At 41.1% G+C, this 18,783-nt stretch overlaps 1 protein-coding gene across 2 annotated transcripts in view; it reads left to right on the forward strand.

The window, feature by feature from the left end:
* Window positions 1-18,402, forward strand: part of rab28 (RAB28, member RAS oncogene family) — a 52,156-nt gene extending 33,754 nt beyond the window's left edge. Inside the window, exons 5-8 of one of the 2 annotated variants that reach the window (XM_054792208.1) lie at window positions 1,247-1,350; window positions 1,424-1,501; window positions 3,042-3,143; window positions 4,634-18,402. In XM_054792208.1, the coding sequence (XP_054648183.1) occupies window positions 1,247-1,350; window positions 1,424-1,501; window positions 3,042-3,137 (278 nt within the window). In that variant the 3' untranslated portion in view covers window positions 3,138-3,143; window positions 4,634-18,402. The remainder of the gene's footprint in view (window positions 1-1,246; window positions 1,351-1,423; window positions 1,502-3,041; window positions 3,144-4,633) is intronic. The other variant, XM_054792209.1, reaches the window with a different exon arrangement.
* Window positions 18,403-18,783: the final 381 nt, after the last annotated feature.

Consider the following 18,783-nt stretch of genomic DNA (forward strand, 5'->3'; position numbering starts at 1 on the left):
CTTCAGCACCAGCTGGGGATGGACGCTTGAGGGCACTGACTCCATCATCTGCAAGTGAAATAAGCCACATTTCAACCAAGGGAAGGGATACAGTTCAGGTTATCTGGCAACGGTAGACCCTGATCTGGTCTTCGTCCACAGTGTGACATCATACCAGCAGCCTGACACTGCCTGTAAAAGCAGGAATTTTTTGACTTTTTTGATGTGGTGTGGAAATGGGAGGACATGCTGTAGTTGACCCGACAATTTTCCACCTTCTGAGGTACTATTTGAGCATAACAGAGTCGGGATGCTGCTTTTGTGTTAGAGTATCTTGTGATGCCATTATTGGGCATTGAATTTAACACCTGATACTCACTTCTGTTGCTTTGTTGCTGTCTGACAAGTGTTTTATATGATCATGTGACTTTAAATAACATTTGTGGCACCCCTTATGGGTTGCGGTGAAAATGCTTTTCAAGACATGTTAGCTTACATGTAATACAGATATCCTCTAAGTATTATAATCCTTAAACAAACAGTCAATGACTTACGGACAGTTAGATTTAAAATCCCGCCCATGCAAAGACGCTGTGCTTGATTGCGGCCAAGTTTTTCAGTCAGTCTTGCTTGTCTGTCCCCTAAAGGTGTTCACCAAATTTTATGGTGATTCAGCGAAACATCCTTAAGTTACAGTGGGTGTTTTGTAGAACGCATTGTGCTGTGTGAGTCATTTCAAGACAATCCTCCGTATGTCGAACTTTGAGGATCAATAATGGCGGCGTCATGTGGTGTAGTAACAGCACAGGCAACACAGCAGGAGTGCATATTTTGACAAGTTTCCACCATTTTGTGTACAAAAATGATATGGTATGGATTTATTTTATTTCATAGCCTTCAAAGATTCATTCATTCACCTATCCATCAATTGTAAAGTCGACACCTTGCCAGATAATGGCAGGACTTTGGTGGGAAATTGAACTCATTATTGCTGCATGAACATCAGCAATGGGAACCAGCGGCAACACCCTTTACTTCTGACAGTAGAAATGCAATAAAACAGCATACTGCTTTGTGGAAACGTGGCTTTGGAAACATAAAATAAGCGGTAGCTGTCTCTAGGTTTGACAGCAACATAACTATTGAGTTATGTTTGGTTGTCAGAGCCCTCCACCTCTAGCTTGTATAAACAGTCATGTTTTCTGTTTATGTTCACATGTGTGACAGTTAACCCTTTAAACGTGATCACTTGTGTTTTTGTCCCCAGTCGACCTGGAGCACATGAGGACGGTGAAGGCTGACAAGCACCAGCGCTTTTGCCAAGAGAACGGCCTCATCAGTCAGTTTGTGTCCGCTAAGACCGGAGACTCGGTGAGCGTCAACCAACATTGAAAGTGACTGTTTTGATCTAGTGGGTAATGTTTCACTTTCCATCTCTCTTCAGGTGTACCTCTGTTTCCAGAGGGTTGCTGCTGAGATTCTCGGTGTGAAGCTCAACAAAGCTGAAATAGAACAGTCCCAGGTGAGTCATTCAAGTCTCGGATTTCACCAAGATGTCGCTCCCTAACACGGTTATTTTTTTACTGCCTTCGTGGATAAATTAACTCGAGAACAAATGTCTTGTCCTGCCATTGGACGTAATGCAACGCTAGTTGTAACGGAGGTCACAGGGAGTGTATTAGGTCAGCAGAGTTCGCCACACACTGTAAATGACCTTTCGTTGCATAAACACTGGTTTGTTGCGTCTGCCTCCAGTGATGCTCTACCTGCCCATCTGTAAATATGACCCACATTGACCACATTAACGCGTGAAGTCAAGAGGTTAAAGGTATGCAGTTGTAGGGGTGAGGAGGTTACTTTGGCTGTCTGATTTATTTGGTTTATCTCCCCAACCCTCCGTGCTGGCGTAGAAAGAGGACTCCAGGCCGAACAGCGAAACCCGGGTGCCCGAATGTGACAGCTGTAGGATTTACAAGGTCACCTCCCCAGAAGCATTAATCCTACCCCTGATACGAGCCGTTGGAGCCACCCTGGCTGGGTAGTGCTTGATGAGCCGAGGGCTGCGGAGAGGTCATAGGGGAGAGCATGTAAGGGAAGGACTGGCCAGGTTCTCAAGCTCCACCACTTACTGCAGACTATTACCTAATGGAGCCGTCCATCTACTTTGCTCTTCCTCCCCTGCCTTGATAGTGCCGTCAAATGAAGAAAGTCCTTTAATCCGTGTTTGTTATGTTGAGAGAGAGAGGCTTTGTGAAGGAAAAAATGACTGACAGACACACCGCGGTGGCTTAATTAGGGAAGACAGCGACCATGTAAAGTTAATACTTAAATGTTGACAAGACTGCACACTTTGACTGTGTTCATCGGTAGGTGCTGCCGTTTTGGGTAGCAATGACGTGATCAACAAAGTTCTGCTGGGCTCAGCAGCATCTTAGAACACATGTCTAAGTTTGACCTAATTCTACAATTAGAATGACTTTATACAGTTTAGTAATGGTTGGATTGCGGACTATAATTGCAAGAAAAGACACCACATAAGGCCCGATTATGTTTAATATTGATGTTAATCGGTAGGTTCTGCTGTTTTGGTTAGCAACGACATTAGTAAAAAATTTCTGCTGGGCTCAGCAGCATTCAGTTCCAAGTGGGCCCAGTCAAGCATCATTATCAGCTGTCAGCTTTACTGAGCTGAACACGAGGGTCACGACCCTGACAGAGTTATATCTGCCAGGCAGCCCCCGTTCCATCTTGCTCCTCTGTCTTTGAGATCAGATAGCAAGTCCTCGGATCCGTCACCGACATTGACACCATGCTTCAGCAGCTCGTTCATCAGCGAGCCTACTGGTCAGACACGGCCGCTGCGTTTCTGTTACCGATGATATCATCTTTTAGATTTTTCTCTTTTTACTCACATTTTTCCTACCTATCATCCCTTGTGTCCTCACACTCTCTGCCTCCAGTTTCCATTTCACTCTCATCTTTGTTGATTTTTCTCTCATCTTTTGCTCCTTCTCTTCTTTTTTCTTTTTCCTCCATCTCCTGGCTGGCTCGAACCTGCTCAGAGGATTGTGAAGGCTGAGCTGGTCAACTACCCTCAGGATGAAGGCCCGATTAGACAAGAGAACCACCAGCAGAGCAAAATATGTTTGGTTCAATAGATGGAAGTAGGTTTCCAGTTTCCCGTAGAATAGTTAAGTCTACACTGATGATATCTCGTCAGAACTTAGTCAGCACTTAGAACCCTGTGAATATGGATTGTGTTGTACTCTATACCGGTGTGCGGTATAGTACGGCCTGGGGGCCATTTACGACCCACGGCTGTTTTTTTTTAATGGCCTGCAGCAGATTCTAAAAAGATAATTCAACAAGAAAACTACAAAAAAAACCCAGCAAATAATTTAAAAATCAACATGTAATATTATGAGGAAAAATGTCATTTTAGTCGCATAAAGTTGAAAATATGAATACCGGTAATAAAAAGATGTTATTCTTTAAAGTTATAATATTATGAGAAACAACTGAAGATTATTTAGGTTTATTTAAGAAAGTTTAAATATTTGAAAAAAAAAAAAAAAAACACATGAAATATTTGGAAAAAAAAAACAACCACAAAAATGGAGAAAAAGAGCATAGACCGGAGTACAGTGTTCAGGCATTCCAATTTTCTCACATTTCTTTCTTGTTAAACACTCTCAAAGTTCACATTTCGTTTGAATTTTAATGACCATCCTACTAAGTTGGACGCAAGAAATTATTAAGTGACTCGTGTGTATTTCGCTCATCTGACTGTGCCTCTTTGTCTTGCTGCCGCACGGCTGTAGTGTTTTTGTATCCTTGTTAAAACATATTGCTCCAGTCGTCGTATTTACTTCTCCTCGTCCTCCTCTATGAACCGAAGATTCATTTCCAGTATTACCAATGTCACAAAGTTGAGATGCAGTTTTAAAAAAATAAAAAACTTCTCAGCATACCTAGTTTACGAAATATCAGAGTGGCCCTTGCATCCTTTCATTTTTCAGTATGTGGCCTTCGGTGGAAAACGTTTGGACACCCCTGCTCTGTACCATCTCTATGATAACCATCTCCATGTTGAACAAGTGATGCATGACACCACACAAACCCTGTTACACTCAGCCTTTTATCAGGTTGGTTTGGATACAAACCAACCTAATTCAGTAGCATAAGAAAGGGTGTCCAAACGGACTGGCCTATCATGTGATGCTGGAGTTCAGAACAAAAATAAGAGGAGAAAAGACAAACTAAAAATCTAAGCTCGTAGTTTCCCTGTAGATTAAAAATGGACACTCACGACACTGTGGAGCAACTCATGCCAGGAAAGACACGTCAGGGAACATCATCGTCAATACTGCACAACATAAGAGTACACATTTTGAAGGTCCTCGGTAGTTGCTGCTGTTTTGTTTTTTTTTTGGCTAGCAGCAGTGTTGGGAATAAAGTTAACTAAGTGCACTCAGCAATAAATTGAGACACGGCGTCTATTAGAGTGGAGGTTGCTATTTGAGGAAATCTGGTAGTAAAAAAAAAAAAAAAAGAAAAGAAAAAAAAATCATAGCAGGTTTTTTACTACTTACAGTATTATCCTGTAATGCCGTGTCTCACTGGTGTGTTTCTTTCTCTATGTGCGTTCCTGCAGCCTGTGGTCAAAGCGGACATCGTAAACTACAGTCAGGACACAGTGGCCCGGACGGTCAACAACCCTCGCAGCTCCATGTGTGCGGTGCAGTGAGTCCACGCACAAAAAAACAGAACACCAAGATGCCATCTTGTCTATCACTCAATCAATCAATCAATCAATCAGTCAATCAAGCAATCAATCAATCAGTCAGTCAGTATTGCTGCTTCTTGCAGGCTGGGTCGTCTGTAATCGTGTGTGTTGCTCAGACGGATGTCGTTAAATTTAGCGGCAATCAGCTGTCATTTGTTTTCTGTGATGGATCATGACGCAAGTAAATATTGCTGGGTTTCATGTGACATCACATCAGGTTGTTGTCTGCCCCCAGCTCAAAGCGATGGGGGGGGTGCAAACAAGTGCATTCATGCATTCATAACTAGAAGTTATGTAAAACCATAGTAAAAATGCCGCATAGATGCGCTGTTCTCACATGTGTAAACCGTTCAAATATGTATTTCCGATAACGCTATTCGTAAGATAGTCCATCATAATCGGGGGGAAAAAAGTCCAGGCAACAACCAAAAAAGGCAGAAAAGCCACTTTTGTTGGCATTTGCTAACACTGTTGCCCTTGTGGAGTGGTTATGAGTATTGACACACTCCAGTTTACAGTGAGCAACAAGCACAATTTATACTTAAAATCAAACTTATAACATTGTTGGTGTTCGAAAATGTGACATGCAAAAATAATTGCCTCATAACAGAAATTTGTAGATTTGCCATTTCCTCTTACATTCATCCAAATGCTCCAACTGCACAAGTGCCCAATTTCAACACCATAAATAGACCGCCAAGATTCTCTGTTGCAAGAAAACAAAATGGAAAAGTAACATATAAAAGAAGGGGAAACTCCAAAACACGTATTTGAATTTGCAAGGCAGCGGACTGCCGAGGTGTCCCTGGCCCCTGTCCACCCTGGTTCTCCACCCTTGTTGTCCAGAGCAGACCAGTGCAAAAAGTGTAGCAAAACGATGAAGGACACATACAAAAATGTATACATGCAGATAACTGCTTTTTGATCATCTTGTTTTCAACTATTTTATGTCTTCGTGCATCACACCATGAACACAATTGGAGTAACGACATGCACCGTTATACCTGTATTCTTTAATCTCCAAAATATTGCACAAACATGCCCCCCATCTGCTCACCAGAAGTGACGCAAACTTCCTTTAGGTCACATGGTTGAAACCCAGCAATACTTTAGGATCCTTCTCTGCCACAATTAGATGAGAGAAAAGACAAACCCAATGGCACTTTTGCATGTGCGGTGCTAAAATGAATTGGCACTCAATGTTGTACAGCTGACAAATGAGCATCATTTGCACGCCGGATCACTAATTTCAGTCTTTTCCTCATGATTACAAGTATTGCCTCTAATTAAATATTTAAGTTTCAATAGCGACACAGTGTTTGCATCCTTTCAGCTTTACATGTGAGTACAGTTCGAAAAGGACTGACATGTTGTTAGTAGTTTAAACACTATTTGTAAATGTAAAATGTAAACATCCATATCAAAATATCCAACACCATACTATAAATCATCAATGTACACTCTATATTACCATTTTATGTAAATACAAGTGTGATGACTTGCATATGTACAGTTTCAACTGAACGTTTAGTTGGTTTGTGTTTTTAAATAAAAGTTTCATGTTGAATATGACAATTGGTACGTGAATATGGTTTCAATTAGGTAACAATAGTAGTAGTAAAGTAGCTTTTCAGATCCCTAGAGATGACAATGACAATGGGTGATGATTAAGTGTTGAACGATCCCTGTGTTGAAATTGAAGCGTAAGGACTGAAACCTGACCTAAACAGACTTGGCCAAGTCGCTGCTAGCTAATGACCCACCTGGTCTTTGTTTTGTAAATCTCCACTGAAATAGCGTCTAAATCCACTCTGGACAGATGATACAAACACCTTATAAATGCTTGTAAGCTGTATTAATTCATTACTTAGGAGTGTTGCCTTTTGTTGTAAGAGGGATCTGACTTCAAGCCTTTTTTGGCCTCGTCAGTGTCACTGAAACCAGCGGTGGATTAAGTGCACTGAAAGCACACACATGAACAAGACAAAGACAGTATCTCTCCAACCAGGTGTCAGGCCCCTAATAAAAACTACAAACAGTGCAGAAGTCGGCAGCCCAGCTGGGGTCATTCCATCAGCCCACGTGCATTGTTTCGCTCCAGTGGACGTCTGAGGAATTGTCTCGGCTGATTTTTTTTTTTTTGCCTTTTTTGTTGAGGGCTGTCACCAGTGTTGACAGGCAAGACTTGCCCTTGGCTTTGCCGCTGTTTGGACAGGTGTTTTTTGCAAAGAAAACAACCGCAGCCGCATTTCCAAGGTTCAGATGCGCAACTACGTATATTGTCGTGTGTCTACAGACTGAAGTAAAGAAGAAGAACATCACGGTGGGAATAATGCCGGGGATGGGTGAGGCTTTAATACGCTGGTCAAGGTCAGCTGGCTTGAAGCTGAAGTTGTCTTCCTGTTTGTTCAGCAACTTCATGTGTTTTTTTGTGAGTTGAATACCAGCATAGGGAAACAGACAAAATACCTATACCTGTTTTCTCCCCATACCCTTACAAAACTACTGAAGTAACTACATCATGTTTTGAAATAGAACTTTTCACAAACAAGGAACAATAATGTAAAAAAAAGCCACATTACACAATGAATGATGCAAAAGGGTTAGTACAGTCATTCCTCACTACATCGCAGTTCGAACATCGCTCCCTCACTCTATCGCAGTTTTCAAAAAGGAATTAATTCATAAATGATCCCTGTTTCGTGGTTGACTATGGCCTATTATTAGTCAAATATTGCAATATTGAGAGACAAGTTATATGTAGTATTCTGGTCACTAGGCGTCATTTTACATTGATGAGACATTACATGAAATTACCTGAACTTCACACTGACTGTAGTCAGCCATGGAATGCCCGACATGATAGAGTGAAAAAAGTTTTTGGCTTCTTACTTTGTCCTTCTTCCCCACTCTGTTTGAAACTTTTTCTTAAGTTTACAATAAATGAATTGGAGCCTAACTAGTTAGCTTGCTAGCATGCTTTCCTTAAAGTCATGGCCACCTCTTGTGTCACCTGTGCATTAGCAATGTGGTGTAAACGAAGGGTAATATGAGTGGAAAGCTAACTATAGGGTTGTTATTTCATGTCTACAGAGCTCTAATAATGGTCTGGAACCAATTAACCGCGATGAAATGAGGGACGACTGTATGAGCTGAGCACTTAAAAATAAAACTATGTCAGCCAGTGACAAATACAATGAAGTTCGGTCCAATGGAACAGTGCATTGTGCAGTTCTGCAAGCATCAGCTATGAAAATTTAACAATTCTTTTTTAGAAAAATAAGAATATCTGCTTCTTTCTGGACTTATAGTGTCTCCAGCTGTGGAGAACACACTCTCAGGTGGGGTAGAGGACGCCTTCACACATGTATCGAAAGCATTCATTCAAAGTTACCGCATGCTGTGTGTGCAAATGTTTCTGTGCATTGTTAGTATTTCCTCCTGTAGGCTAAAAACTTATTTACTGAATGATTTTATGAAGTAACATATACAAGTAGATTTTAGCATCACTGTTTGCGTTGATGTTTATTGATTGAATGATTAACCGAGTGCCTTAATATAAGTACAGTATAAATATAACTGTTTTATGATGAACTGAGTGAGTGATTACAAGTAGTTTATAGAAATAATGCTTTATTAAACAATTAGCTGAGTAGATGAACAACTGTTTATGTGTGTCAAAGGTTAAACAAATAGTGAGTGCTCACACATAGTGAAGGCCAGCCGGGACCAGCAGCCAGATATGGAAACATAAACAAGTCAGTAAGCCTGGGGAAGCATGTGATGTTGTGCAACAAAAGTGTCATCGACTATCACCTGCTGGCGTCACACAACTTTGTCAAAGAATCCGGGAGAAGGTTATCTTTGGAGAGAGTGGCGCCAATGGTCTGACGAAAACAATTATAAAAAGGCAGAGGGGACCATCGATCAGGACCTGTTTCTCTTCCTTCGGAGAGGAGGCGGTGCAAAAAATGCAAATGCATAATTTTTGTAAAACGTGGTAAACCACAAGTGAAACCACAGATGCTATTGCTATTACAAGCCATAATACTAAAAATGTTTTAACACTGCTTTTCATTTTAATGCTTTTTTTTTGCTGTTTAGTTTGCTTCTGTTTTGACACTGAATTTGCTCGAATTTTCATCACGGAATACGAAACCAAAACACCTCATCTTTTGTCCTTCTCTCGAACCTTTTACACCTGTATGTATTTACTTGCCCGGCTTATCCTCATCCTTTCAGTCATTGGTTCTCCCTTTGCTGGGACTTTGAGATGTCAGTCTGAAAACAAAAATCCTACATAACACTTTGGTAAGAAGACCATAGTTGTGGTCTATGTATTTTTCTTGTGTGGGTAAGCACCAGGCCAACACCCTTATGATTACCCTCTCACCCCTCTTCCATTTTCCACCTGTGCCAGTCTTCTATTCTCTGTCAGCAGCCAGCGTGTGTTACATTTTGGACGCTAGAGCCTGTCAAGATGGTTTAGGTGAGCCAGTAACTCTGCAGTAGTCTCTAGTTCCCAAGGGTGCCACAGAGGGTGTTCTATCCTGAGCTTGTGCGACCGGTCAATTGGGCTCGCCGGTTCTCTCGAAGGTGCTGCCTGTCTGCCGCCACAGCCGAGCAGCCGAAAAGCTCATGATTTATTTTCGGGGTGAGGATGTGGGCATTCAGAAGGGTCGTATTTATAGTGCGCTGGTCTGGTGGGAGGACCCTGCCAGTAAAAACATGCAGATTCCCAAAAAGGAGACTTGGGGACAGAAAACTGAAAAGTCTTTCTGGCATGGTTGGGTGCTATTTTCAGTGGGCTGATGAATGAATAGCACTTAAACTCAACAGCCCCTGGATCACATTTTAAAAGTAGGAGGACAGGGACAAAGAAATAACCCCTTGACTCCCTGCGTGATATCAAAATCCCTAAAAAAAAATATGCAGTATTCGTAGTAGGTTTGCTTTGTTTTACTTGGCTATTCGCTTGATCGAAACATCTAGTAAAAACCTTTAAAACATCAAAGGATAAACAGTTTTTCTCTGCGAAAAAATGTTTATTTTAGGTCAAAGCAAGCACCCTATTGATTTTAAAGCAAGCCCCATATTGATTTTAAAGTTTGCCTGACCTCGAATGGTCAACTTATCTGACAGATTAGCACTGAAGTGTGTTACTTCAAACTTGCCAAGATCATTTCCATAATTTCCGGTGTATAAGCTGCTACTTTTTTTGTCACGCTTTAAACCCTGTGGCTTATGCATTGATGCGGCTAATTTATGGCTAAAAGAACTACACTTCCCATGATGCTTAGAGTGCAGCTTCAGGAAGTAGTGAGTTGGAGAAGTGAAGTGGACGCTAACATCACGTTATGAGGTCTAAGGCAGTGATCGTGTTTTGATCTGACAAATCTTAAGTAAATTTGATCAAGTGTGGAATTACAACAGCTTCTGTTTGGACCGGGGACAAGTCTAAAAATCTGTTTGTCCTAACACTAGTCTCTGTAATAGCAGCAGAACGTTTGACCGTGTTAAACCGTGTTATTATGAGCAAAGAGGGGTTGCATTCAAAGACATCACGTAATTTAAGGACATTTTCTTGTTTTCAGTATATTTTCCAGCATACTTAAATGTAGCAAATTGTTCATCCAAATTAAGAGTTACAAAGTGAATGTTAAGAATATCCACTTCATGGTTTTCTTTATATTCCTGTTAATTTACACACGCACACAAACACACGCACACACACACACACACACATGCATTATGAAGTCGTTTTTGTGATTTTTGGAGTGTCCCCGAAAAGCATCTCGTGTTCTTGTGATGAGAATGAGGAAGTGTCGTTCCCAGGATGGAACGGAGCAGAGACGTGTGTGAGTTGGAGATCCATACAGTGTATGGTGTTGGAATTGTACTGCTGTTGATGCGTTCAGGCCACAATGAAGTTACAAAAGAGCGTCAGACTCTGTGTGACTCTGTGGGGACGCTCCACTGTCCTTCCGTCTGCTGTCATAACAGAGAGGCATGCTTGCTCTGTTGCGCAAGCGTTAATTACACTTAAAAATGTAACGTAATTAATTAAATAAATTAGTTACAGCGGTTAACAGTTTTTGAGAGGCCTATATACTTTATAAAGAAATTATGGTACATGAACCAATCAAATGTATCTGCAGTCAAAGATCATAGGGTAGTGTGTTCAGCACTATCATTACTGATTTTACAGGATAAAGATTTGACACATCTGGTTGTAATACAGCAAATGTTACTGCAAACACATAAGCAATTGTTGAAGCAATAACAAGCTTGAAATGCACCTTGTTCAACAACAAAAATCCGATCCGATCTGTTGATAAATTAAGTCTGCCTTTCCAGCCTTTCCAGAAACAAAACAAACAAACTTCATTTCCATAGATATTGTGATGTATCGCTGACAGTTTGCTTCCAGTATATTGATTGTTGTTTTGTGACACTTTTGGGATTGTTGACAAAATATTGCGATTGTATTTTGTACTTGACTCTGCGTTCTGTAGCACCACTGCCCTTGATGGTTTTTATAGCTAAATCGATACAGTCCATCCATTCTTTTTCTATGCCACGTATCCTCACTAGGGTCGCAGGTATGCTGGAGCCTATCCCAGCTGACTTCCGGTGAGGGGCGGGGTACACCCTGGACTGGTCGCCAGTCAATCGCAGGGCACATATTGACAACCAATCATTTAAACTCACATTCATACCTATGGACAATTTAGGGTCGCCAATTAACCTAATGTGAGAGGAAACCGGAGTACCCAGAGAAAACCCACGCACGCATGGGGAGAACATGCAAACTCCACACACTCTCCCAACGGAGATTCGAACCCAGATCTTCCTGATCTCCTGACTCTGTGGCCAACATGCTAACCACTAGTGCGGCCCCATCGATACAGTCATCCTGAGCAAAAAATTGCAGTGAAACCTTGGTTAACGTCATGAATCTGTTCCAGAAAGTTCGACTCTAAGTGAAACATATGCTCACCGAATATTTTTTGTGTGTGTGTTAACACAAAACACACTTCTAGTTTTACAATTATAGTTTTACATGCAGGAAACATTTTGGAATGTACATAAATGCAAATAAATGATGAATGAAAGGGATCATTGAAGGCGTGTCATTAAAAAAAGACACAATGTGTCAGTGAGATCAACACCGACATCATCTTCATGTTTTGCCATGAGTTATTTGTTGAATTCAGTGGTGTTTCTCGTAGTTATAGTTATAGCCAAAGAAAGTTGCAAGTGCCAGACATTATTCATCAAACACTACTGAATTCAAGAAATTACTCAAAACACAAAGGTGGTGTCCGTTTTGATCTTGCTGCCATGTCGTGTCTTTGGCAAGAATCACTCGTCTTGAATGAAGGGAAAAGTAAGCTTAAATGTTCATTTATCCCTTTCATTCATAACGTATATGCATTTAGAGTTGTTTTATGCATGTAAAACTATAATTGTAAAAATATAAAAAGGTGTTTTTTTGTTAACATTTTGTGAGGCTTGTGGTGCAACTGTGTTGTGAACTACAGTGTCAACTGCTGATGACGTGATAGACGGGCAATGGAGCTGACTTCCGGTTCCTGTTTGCATGTGTTAGTAAGCTAATAGTGCGCTAAAAAGGACATTTTGGGATTAAAAAAATGCATTAAGAACACAGTTGAACTCTGATCAATGCCAGTAACCATCAGACGGCATCTGTGAGAGAAGGGCTTTAAGAACAAAAAACGACCTTAAAGGTCTCGTCTCTCTCAACGCAACAAAATCGCCTGTTTGGAATTTGCATGAAAGCACCAAACGTGACATTGAAAGGTAAAGGACAGATTTATTCTCTGATGAGAAAAATGTAACCTTGACGGTGCTGATGGCTTCCAACATTACTGACATGACAAGGAGATCCCAACTTGTGTTTTCCACACCATCATGATCTGGGCTGCTTTTTCCTCCAATGGAACAATGGAGCTTCAGGTTGTGCAGGGGCGTCAAATGGCAGCTGGTTATGTGGAGATGTTGCCGAAGGCATCCCCTCATGACTGAAGGCCCTCGTCTGTGTGGTAATGACTGACTTTTTCAACAGGACAAGGCTGCAGTTCACAATGCCCGCCTGCCTGACAAAGGACTTATTCCAGAGGAATAACGTCACTCTTTTGGACCATCCTGCGTGTTCCCCTGATCTAAATCCATTTGAGAGCATTTGGGGATGCCCACCGTGATGCCTTCTTCACCACCTGGAGCAATGTTCCTACTAGCCTCCTGGAAACACTGGCATCAAGCATGCCCAAAACTATTTTTGAGGTGATTAACAAGAATATCGCGGCTACTCATTACTGAGTTCTTCTTTGAACGTTTTATTTCTATTTTAAGGGGGGTTTCAGGGTTTTTTGAGCCATGGTCTTAAACTTTTAATCAGCTGATGAGCAGCCGATTTCAGTTTAATGGTTGTTTGCAATAAACTGCTTTTTTTTGCATTTTGAAGCTCTGCTTAGAACTTCCTTAAAATCCAACAGTGCAAAATGTAAATTCTTGCAATTTATTTATAAGCCTGCAGGTTTGAGGAAAACATTTTGTTTCTTTTTGAACTTTTGTGATCCGACTGGAGCGCGACGTCAAATTTGGCAAAACTGCAGTCGGATTGTTCTTGTGTGACGCACTCCGGTTTTACTATCCGACGCTTGTGATATCATGTCGTGTGATCTCAAAGCTGCCGTTCAACAGCCCATTGACTGGGGAAGGGGGTTTATATTATTGCCTCAGGTGCCGCTCAGACTGTGAAACAGGATCCGGCGAGGACAGTTTATGTAACAGAATCAATGTGTTTGAAGGCTGATTGGGTAGACTGCGCCACACAGTGTCGAAAAGTCATCACCAGGAGCAGAAATGCCAACGGTAGCACCTCGCCCTGCCTCCCTGCAGCTCCATATCTCGCTAAACAGCATCCTAGCAGGGGGGATTTGGGCTGTCAGGGTGAATTGTAGCTTGAAGGACCGTGACACCAATCACCAACCCCAGCAATATATAGTACCGATTTGTGTTTGGCACTGAAATGTTTAAATCAAGGATTTTTTCTTTAATGTAGCGAGACTGGGTCATTTCCTGGTGCAAACAGACCATCATGTCATGCCAGAACAAAATGGCATGTTGGACGACCTGTCAACCTCCTTTTGCGCTTCGATATAACGTGAGGTGACATTAGGAATTCTTTCTCCGATCAACACAATGCGGCCAGTGTGGAAAACCTGTACAGTATGGGTGTGATTTCTCTCAGGGTATCCATCACCGCGTCACAAACCCTGCTGGTGGCACTTTTAGTACTTTTAGTCTGGTTAATCAGAACCAGGCTGGTCTGTGGGCTCGGAGGTCATCATCTGGAGAGAAGAGGAAATTATTGATGGAAATGAAGGATGCTAGATGTGGTGTTTCTCCAGCGGTTGAACAAGGCAGAGTTGTTCACATCTGATTTAAAGGCTGCTTTTGTCATAACCCACGCCAAAAGCTCCTGCTTTTATTGGCTGTTTGGTCTATTTCCATTTCTTGACCAGTATTAAAAGACAACAAAACTCACCGGTGGACAGAATGGAGCCTGTGATTAGCGCACTTTTTTTTTGTAATAACACACATACAGTAAGCAGTGCTTCATGGGGGTATGTCAAGAACCATTAAAGAAACTGACGATGTTTCATGCAAGCGAGGCATGGCTGAGAAGTGGCGCGGAGAATGGAATCACAATACAGACGCGGATCAGGTTCCAGTGTGTCGGTTGTTGGGGGAAGTGTCTGCTGATTGCCACGCTGTTCTGTGGATGCTGCCGGACAGCGAGGTGAGAGGCAGGTTAATTACTACACTGAAGAGGCAAGCGTGAGATGCTTTACACAGCCATTGTGGCCTGGAGGCTTGGGTTTCCAGAGCTTCAGGGTGTTCCTGATCATGGCGGTGGAGTGTGATGGCATATGGATGGCCGGCATGCACGCAAAACAGGTCTTTCTCTTTTTTTAAAGATATGAAAACAGTTAAAAAGACGCAGCTCATTACTACACGTAGTATGTAGTACCAGGTACATTCATGATAACATGTAATACAGTATTTTGCCGTACTTTGGTCCTTTTAAGAATTACCAGAACTTCCTTCCTGGGCGCATTGATTTCACAAAGCAACATAGAAAGGAACGCTTCCACCAGCATTAACCTTTCCATTTCACATTGACACAAAAACATCACAAACCACGAGATGTGTATCCCGGAAGAATTTGCAGCTGTGGAATGGGCAGATTACACATTTCCCAGCATGCTTTGCGGTAGTTATAATGATCACTTTTGAATGCCTTATGCCTCGTTAAGGTGTTCGTTTGTACAGACGGGGTGTAATAGTTAGCCGTTTTTAGTTGTGTACAGATAAATTATTTGGACTTTTGGTCTGAATCTGACACCCTTATTAAGCATGGTTGTGAATTTTGCAATATATACACAATATTGTTTCTAGTTTTAAAATTTAAAGTCTATAGGAGTAGTTTACACCAGAGGAATTGCTTAATTACGCAGATCGCTGTGAGCACTCGGTTTAATAAGGTCCGCAAGGCCGGCCAACTCAATGCTATTTTCCAAACAGCTCTGCGGGCCAGATGAAATTGCAGCGCAGGCTAGATTTGGCCCCCGGGCCTGAGTTTGACACATTATAATATAGAACAACATTTTAACTACAACATTATGAGAACATTATGACAACATTATGACTATTTGCTGAAAAATAAAAAAAGATCAAACTTGCAGGTCCCTTGTCGGTAGGTGACTGACAGACAGTTGGCAGAGCTTTTGAAGATGTGTAACGAAGCCTGTTGTTTAGTGAAGCTGTCCTCTGTGTAGTGGTGGGGGCTCATACGCGGAGCAGGCTGATATACGGGGTGAGAAAGCTTCTTCCTTCGTTGCGTCATTAAAAAAGCCGCAACTTCAAAAGCGAGCATTTGAACTTCACTTCTCTCAAAAGTGGAGCAAACAAGTGAGGGGGGATTTCTTTCACCTTTTGGTGATACATCCTGTATTACTGTTAGAACAACATTAAAAAGTCACGTTAGCGCATAATAGGGGACCTTTTAAAAATAGGATATGAGCTGCAATATTTCGACGTTGCAGGAGTTCTTCTTCATTGTGCCTATTGTCAAATCGTCCCCGCCTCCACCAAGGAAGTTAAGTCTTTAGCAGTGTTGTTTGTGTGTCTTCCTGGCTTACACAACAATAGAGTCAGATGTGTGACCCTTTGAGAGGTCACGCAGGGAGCTTTGTTAAAGCGTATTTGCAGAAGATCCCATCCATCTTCGAGAAACAATTTAACCTCAAACCAGATCTTCTTCTCTTCTCAATTTTTCTGTGACAAATTGTCATTTTCCTCATGCTCAGTCAGCAGCACATCCAGAAATGTCATTAAGGCTCATCCCAGCGGTATGTTGTAGATATTTATTTTAGTTCACAAAAGTAAAACTTTGGTTACAGCGGTGTGTGTGACTCCTCAAGCAACCTCCCAAAACTTTGCAATATACATTGCAATGTGCTTAGCAGTTCAATATATTTCAAGAAAACTGTTATTGGTGACAAAATAGTCATTAGTATTAGTATGATGTCTTTTTTTCCCCTCTTACTTACATTTTTTGATGGTTCCTGTATCTCTAATCTTCTTTGGTAATGTTCTGGTGTGGCTCGTCTTGAATTTTATTTTTAGAAGATGCAGCAAGCCCCAATTTGGACACCCTTAGTGAATGGTATTTAATTAGTGATTGTTTTAGTTTGACTTGTGTGTACCGTAAATGCTCCAATTAACGCCTCTATTCAGTTCACCACCGAGTCGCCGATAGTAGCCGCGTGCACGCGCCACAAAAGCAAATAACCCCCCGGGGTCTCTTATTAACGCCGGGTCAAAAGACAACCTCCTGATATAGTTTGTATCAACTCCACAACATTTGAAGTGTCATGAGTGATCAGCAGCTTTATCTACCTCTACGGGCGATTTAAAATGTTGCTACTACGCTGTTGTGTGAAACTCTTCCATGTCACGCTTTCCATATTGTTGTTTACAATGAGTAGTTTGCTTCTTACCAACATTACAGCATTGGTTCTGTTGCTGCTGTGTTGTAGTATATACTTGGCAATAATGCATTCAACCTTTTTATTACTGTATGTCCTGTATGTGTTCTGTGTACGTTGTGAGCGACTACAGTGTTAATTTAGGTATTAGTTCCGATTCTTACAGGAAGCTCCACTTACAACGCCGTCGTACGATTGGAGCTTCTGTAGAGACTGGGGACCTCTTGTCGTTTACAATAGCAAGTATTCGCTTCAGTTGCACTATTAAACGCAAACTACACTTCAAACCAGTAGGGGGAGCAAAAAAAAAAAAAAGCAATTTACTTCATTTCACAACTTTAATGCAGAATATTGTTGTCCAAAAAAGTAGCTTTTGCTGTTGTAATCACTATTAAAGTCAGATAGCTGAGTGTGTTATGACGATGCAACACAAGTGATTTGTGTGTTCAATTCGTATGATTTAGCTCAACTTTGGAGGCTGCTGACACTCGCTAGCGTCGCTCAATAATTCACCATATGACAAAAAGAGAAACGATGTAGCGCTCCGGCTAGCAAAAACCTGATCCGTGCCGGGGACAAGAGGCGAGCGTGAATGCGACAAAAGGCATCGCACGCGACACCCACAGCAAACAAACGGCCATCTGTCACCATTATAAGTGGCACCTGATGTGTGCCACTTAAAGTGGAACCTTGAATCTTTCATGCAGCGGCGCCAATTAAGCCGAGCCGATTAAGCTGTGAATTATTGAGTCAAATTTGGAAAAACAAATCACTTATTCATAAATCGCACCGTCGGGCTGACGTGATGAGTGCCTTTTCGAGCCTGTTGTTACTAATTCATATATTTTCATCAGCTAATCTTCCTCCTGCTCTTTGCTTATTCATATGACTGACCTCACACAATAGCAAACCTCTTCAGACTCCATAACGGCTAATCCCCCCCCGTGACCGCAAAAGTCACGTCTCAGGTGTATCACAGGAGAATGTCAACTGAAACATTATCGCCTATCAAATTTTTCCCCCCTTTTTGTTTGTTTGACAGCAGTTAACAGCACTTACAGCTTCCCGCCCCCACCCCCGACAGCTTCACCTGTTGTATTTTCCACCGTGATGCATGTGCACATTAAATCATGCAACAGGGATTAGATGACATGTAATGTTCATTATAACCGCGGCCATTAATATCTGCAGTATTTGGTGACTAATCCCTCAACTCAAGTGCTTGCAGGATGAGGCTTGTGTGTCTATCACCTTATCTGCTTTCACCACCGCAAAGTCACAACAGAAACAAATGCACACGCCTAAAAGTTAAAAAGAAAAAGCCCACAGATGTGGGAACACATACTATGCTTAGTTTCGATGAATATATTTCAATCAGTTAAGTTTTAGTCAATACAAGTTGCCTTTTTAGATGTCGTACCACCACGTTGTATGAGAATTCCATTATTGTTCATTCATTGTGGGATTGGAAAAATATAAAAGTAAACAAAAACTTTCAATATTTTACGTCTGGGTTCAAATAAAAACCATAAGCCTGTTTAATTAAAATAATTATGTACATTAGTTTAAACTATCTATATTTAATTCACATATAATACTATAGTTGTTAGCACAAACATTTATTTTAACTAAAAAAAATGTATAAATCAATGAACAAAATAAATAAAAACATTTTTTTAAGTAATAATTTTTAAATGTAAAAAAAAAATAATTTTAAAATGTAAAAAAATTGGTAAAAGCTGAATTAACCACACATAACAGCCTTATGTACAGCGTAAATTACATTACATTAGGAAATGTAAACGTTTCCTAATGTATTGGAAGTATTTGTCCAATTATTGCCTTTATCAACTTCATTAACATTTTTAACTTTCAATTTTTGTTCTGCTGTTTAAAAAATGTCAAGGAAGTCCAGTGAAATATAGTGAAATTATTCGA

This window comes from Dunckerocampus dactyliophorus, chromosome 11, assembly GCF_027744805.1.
Source record: "Dunckerocampus dactyliophorus isolate RoL2022-P2 chromosome 11, RoL_Ddac_1.1, whole genome shotgun sequence".
Lineage (NCBI taxonomy): Eukaryota > Metazoa > Chordata > Actinopteri > Syngnathiformes > Syngnathidae > Dunckerocampus > Dunckerocampus dactyliophorus.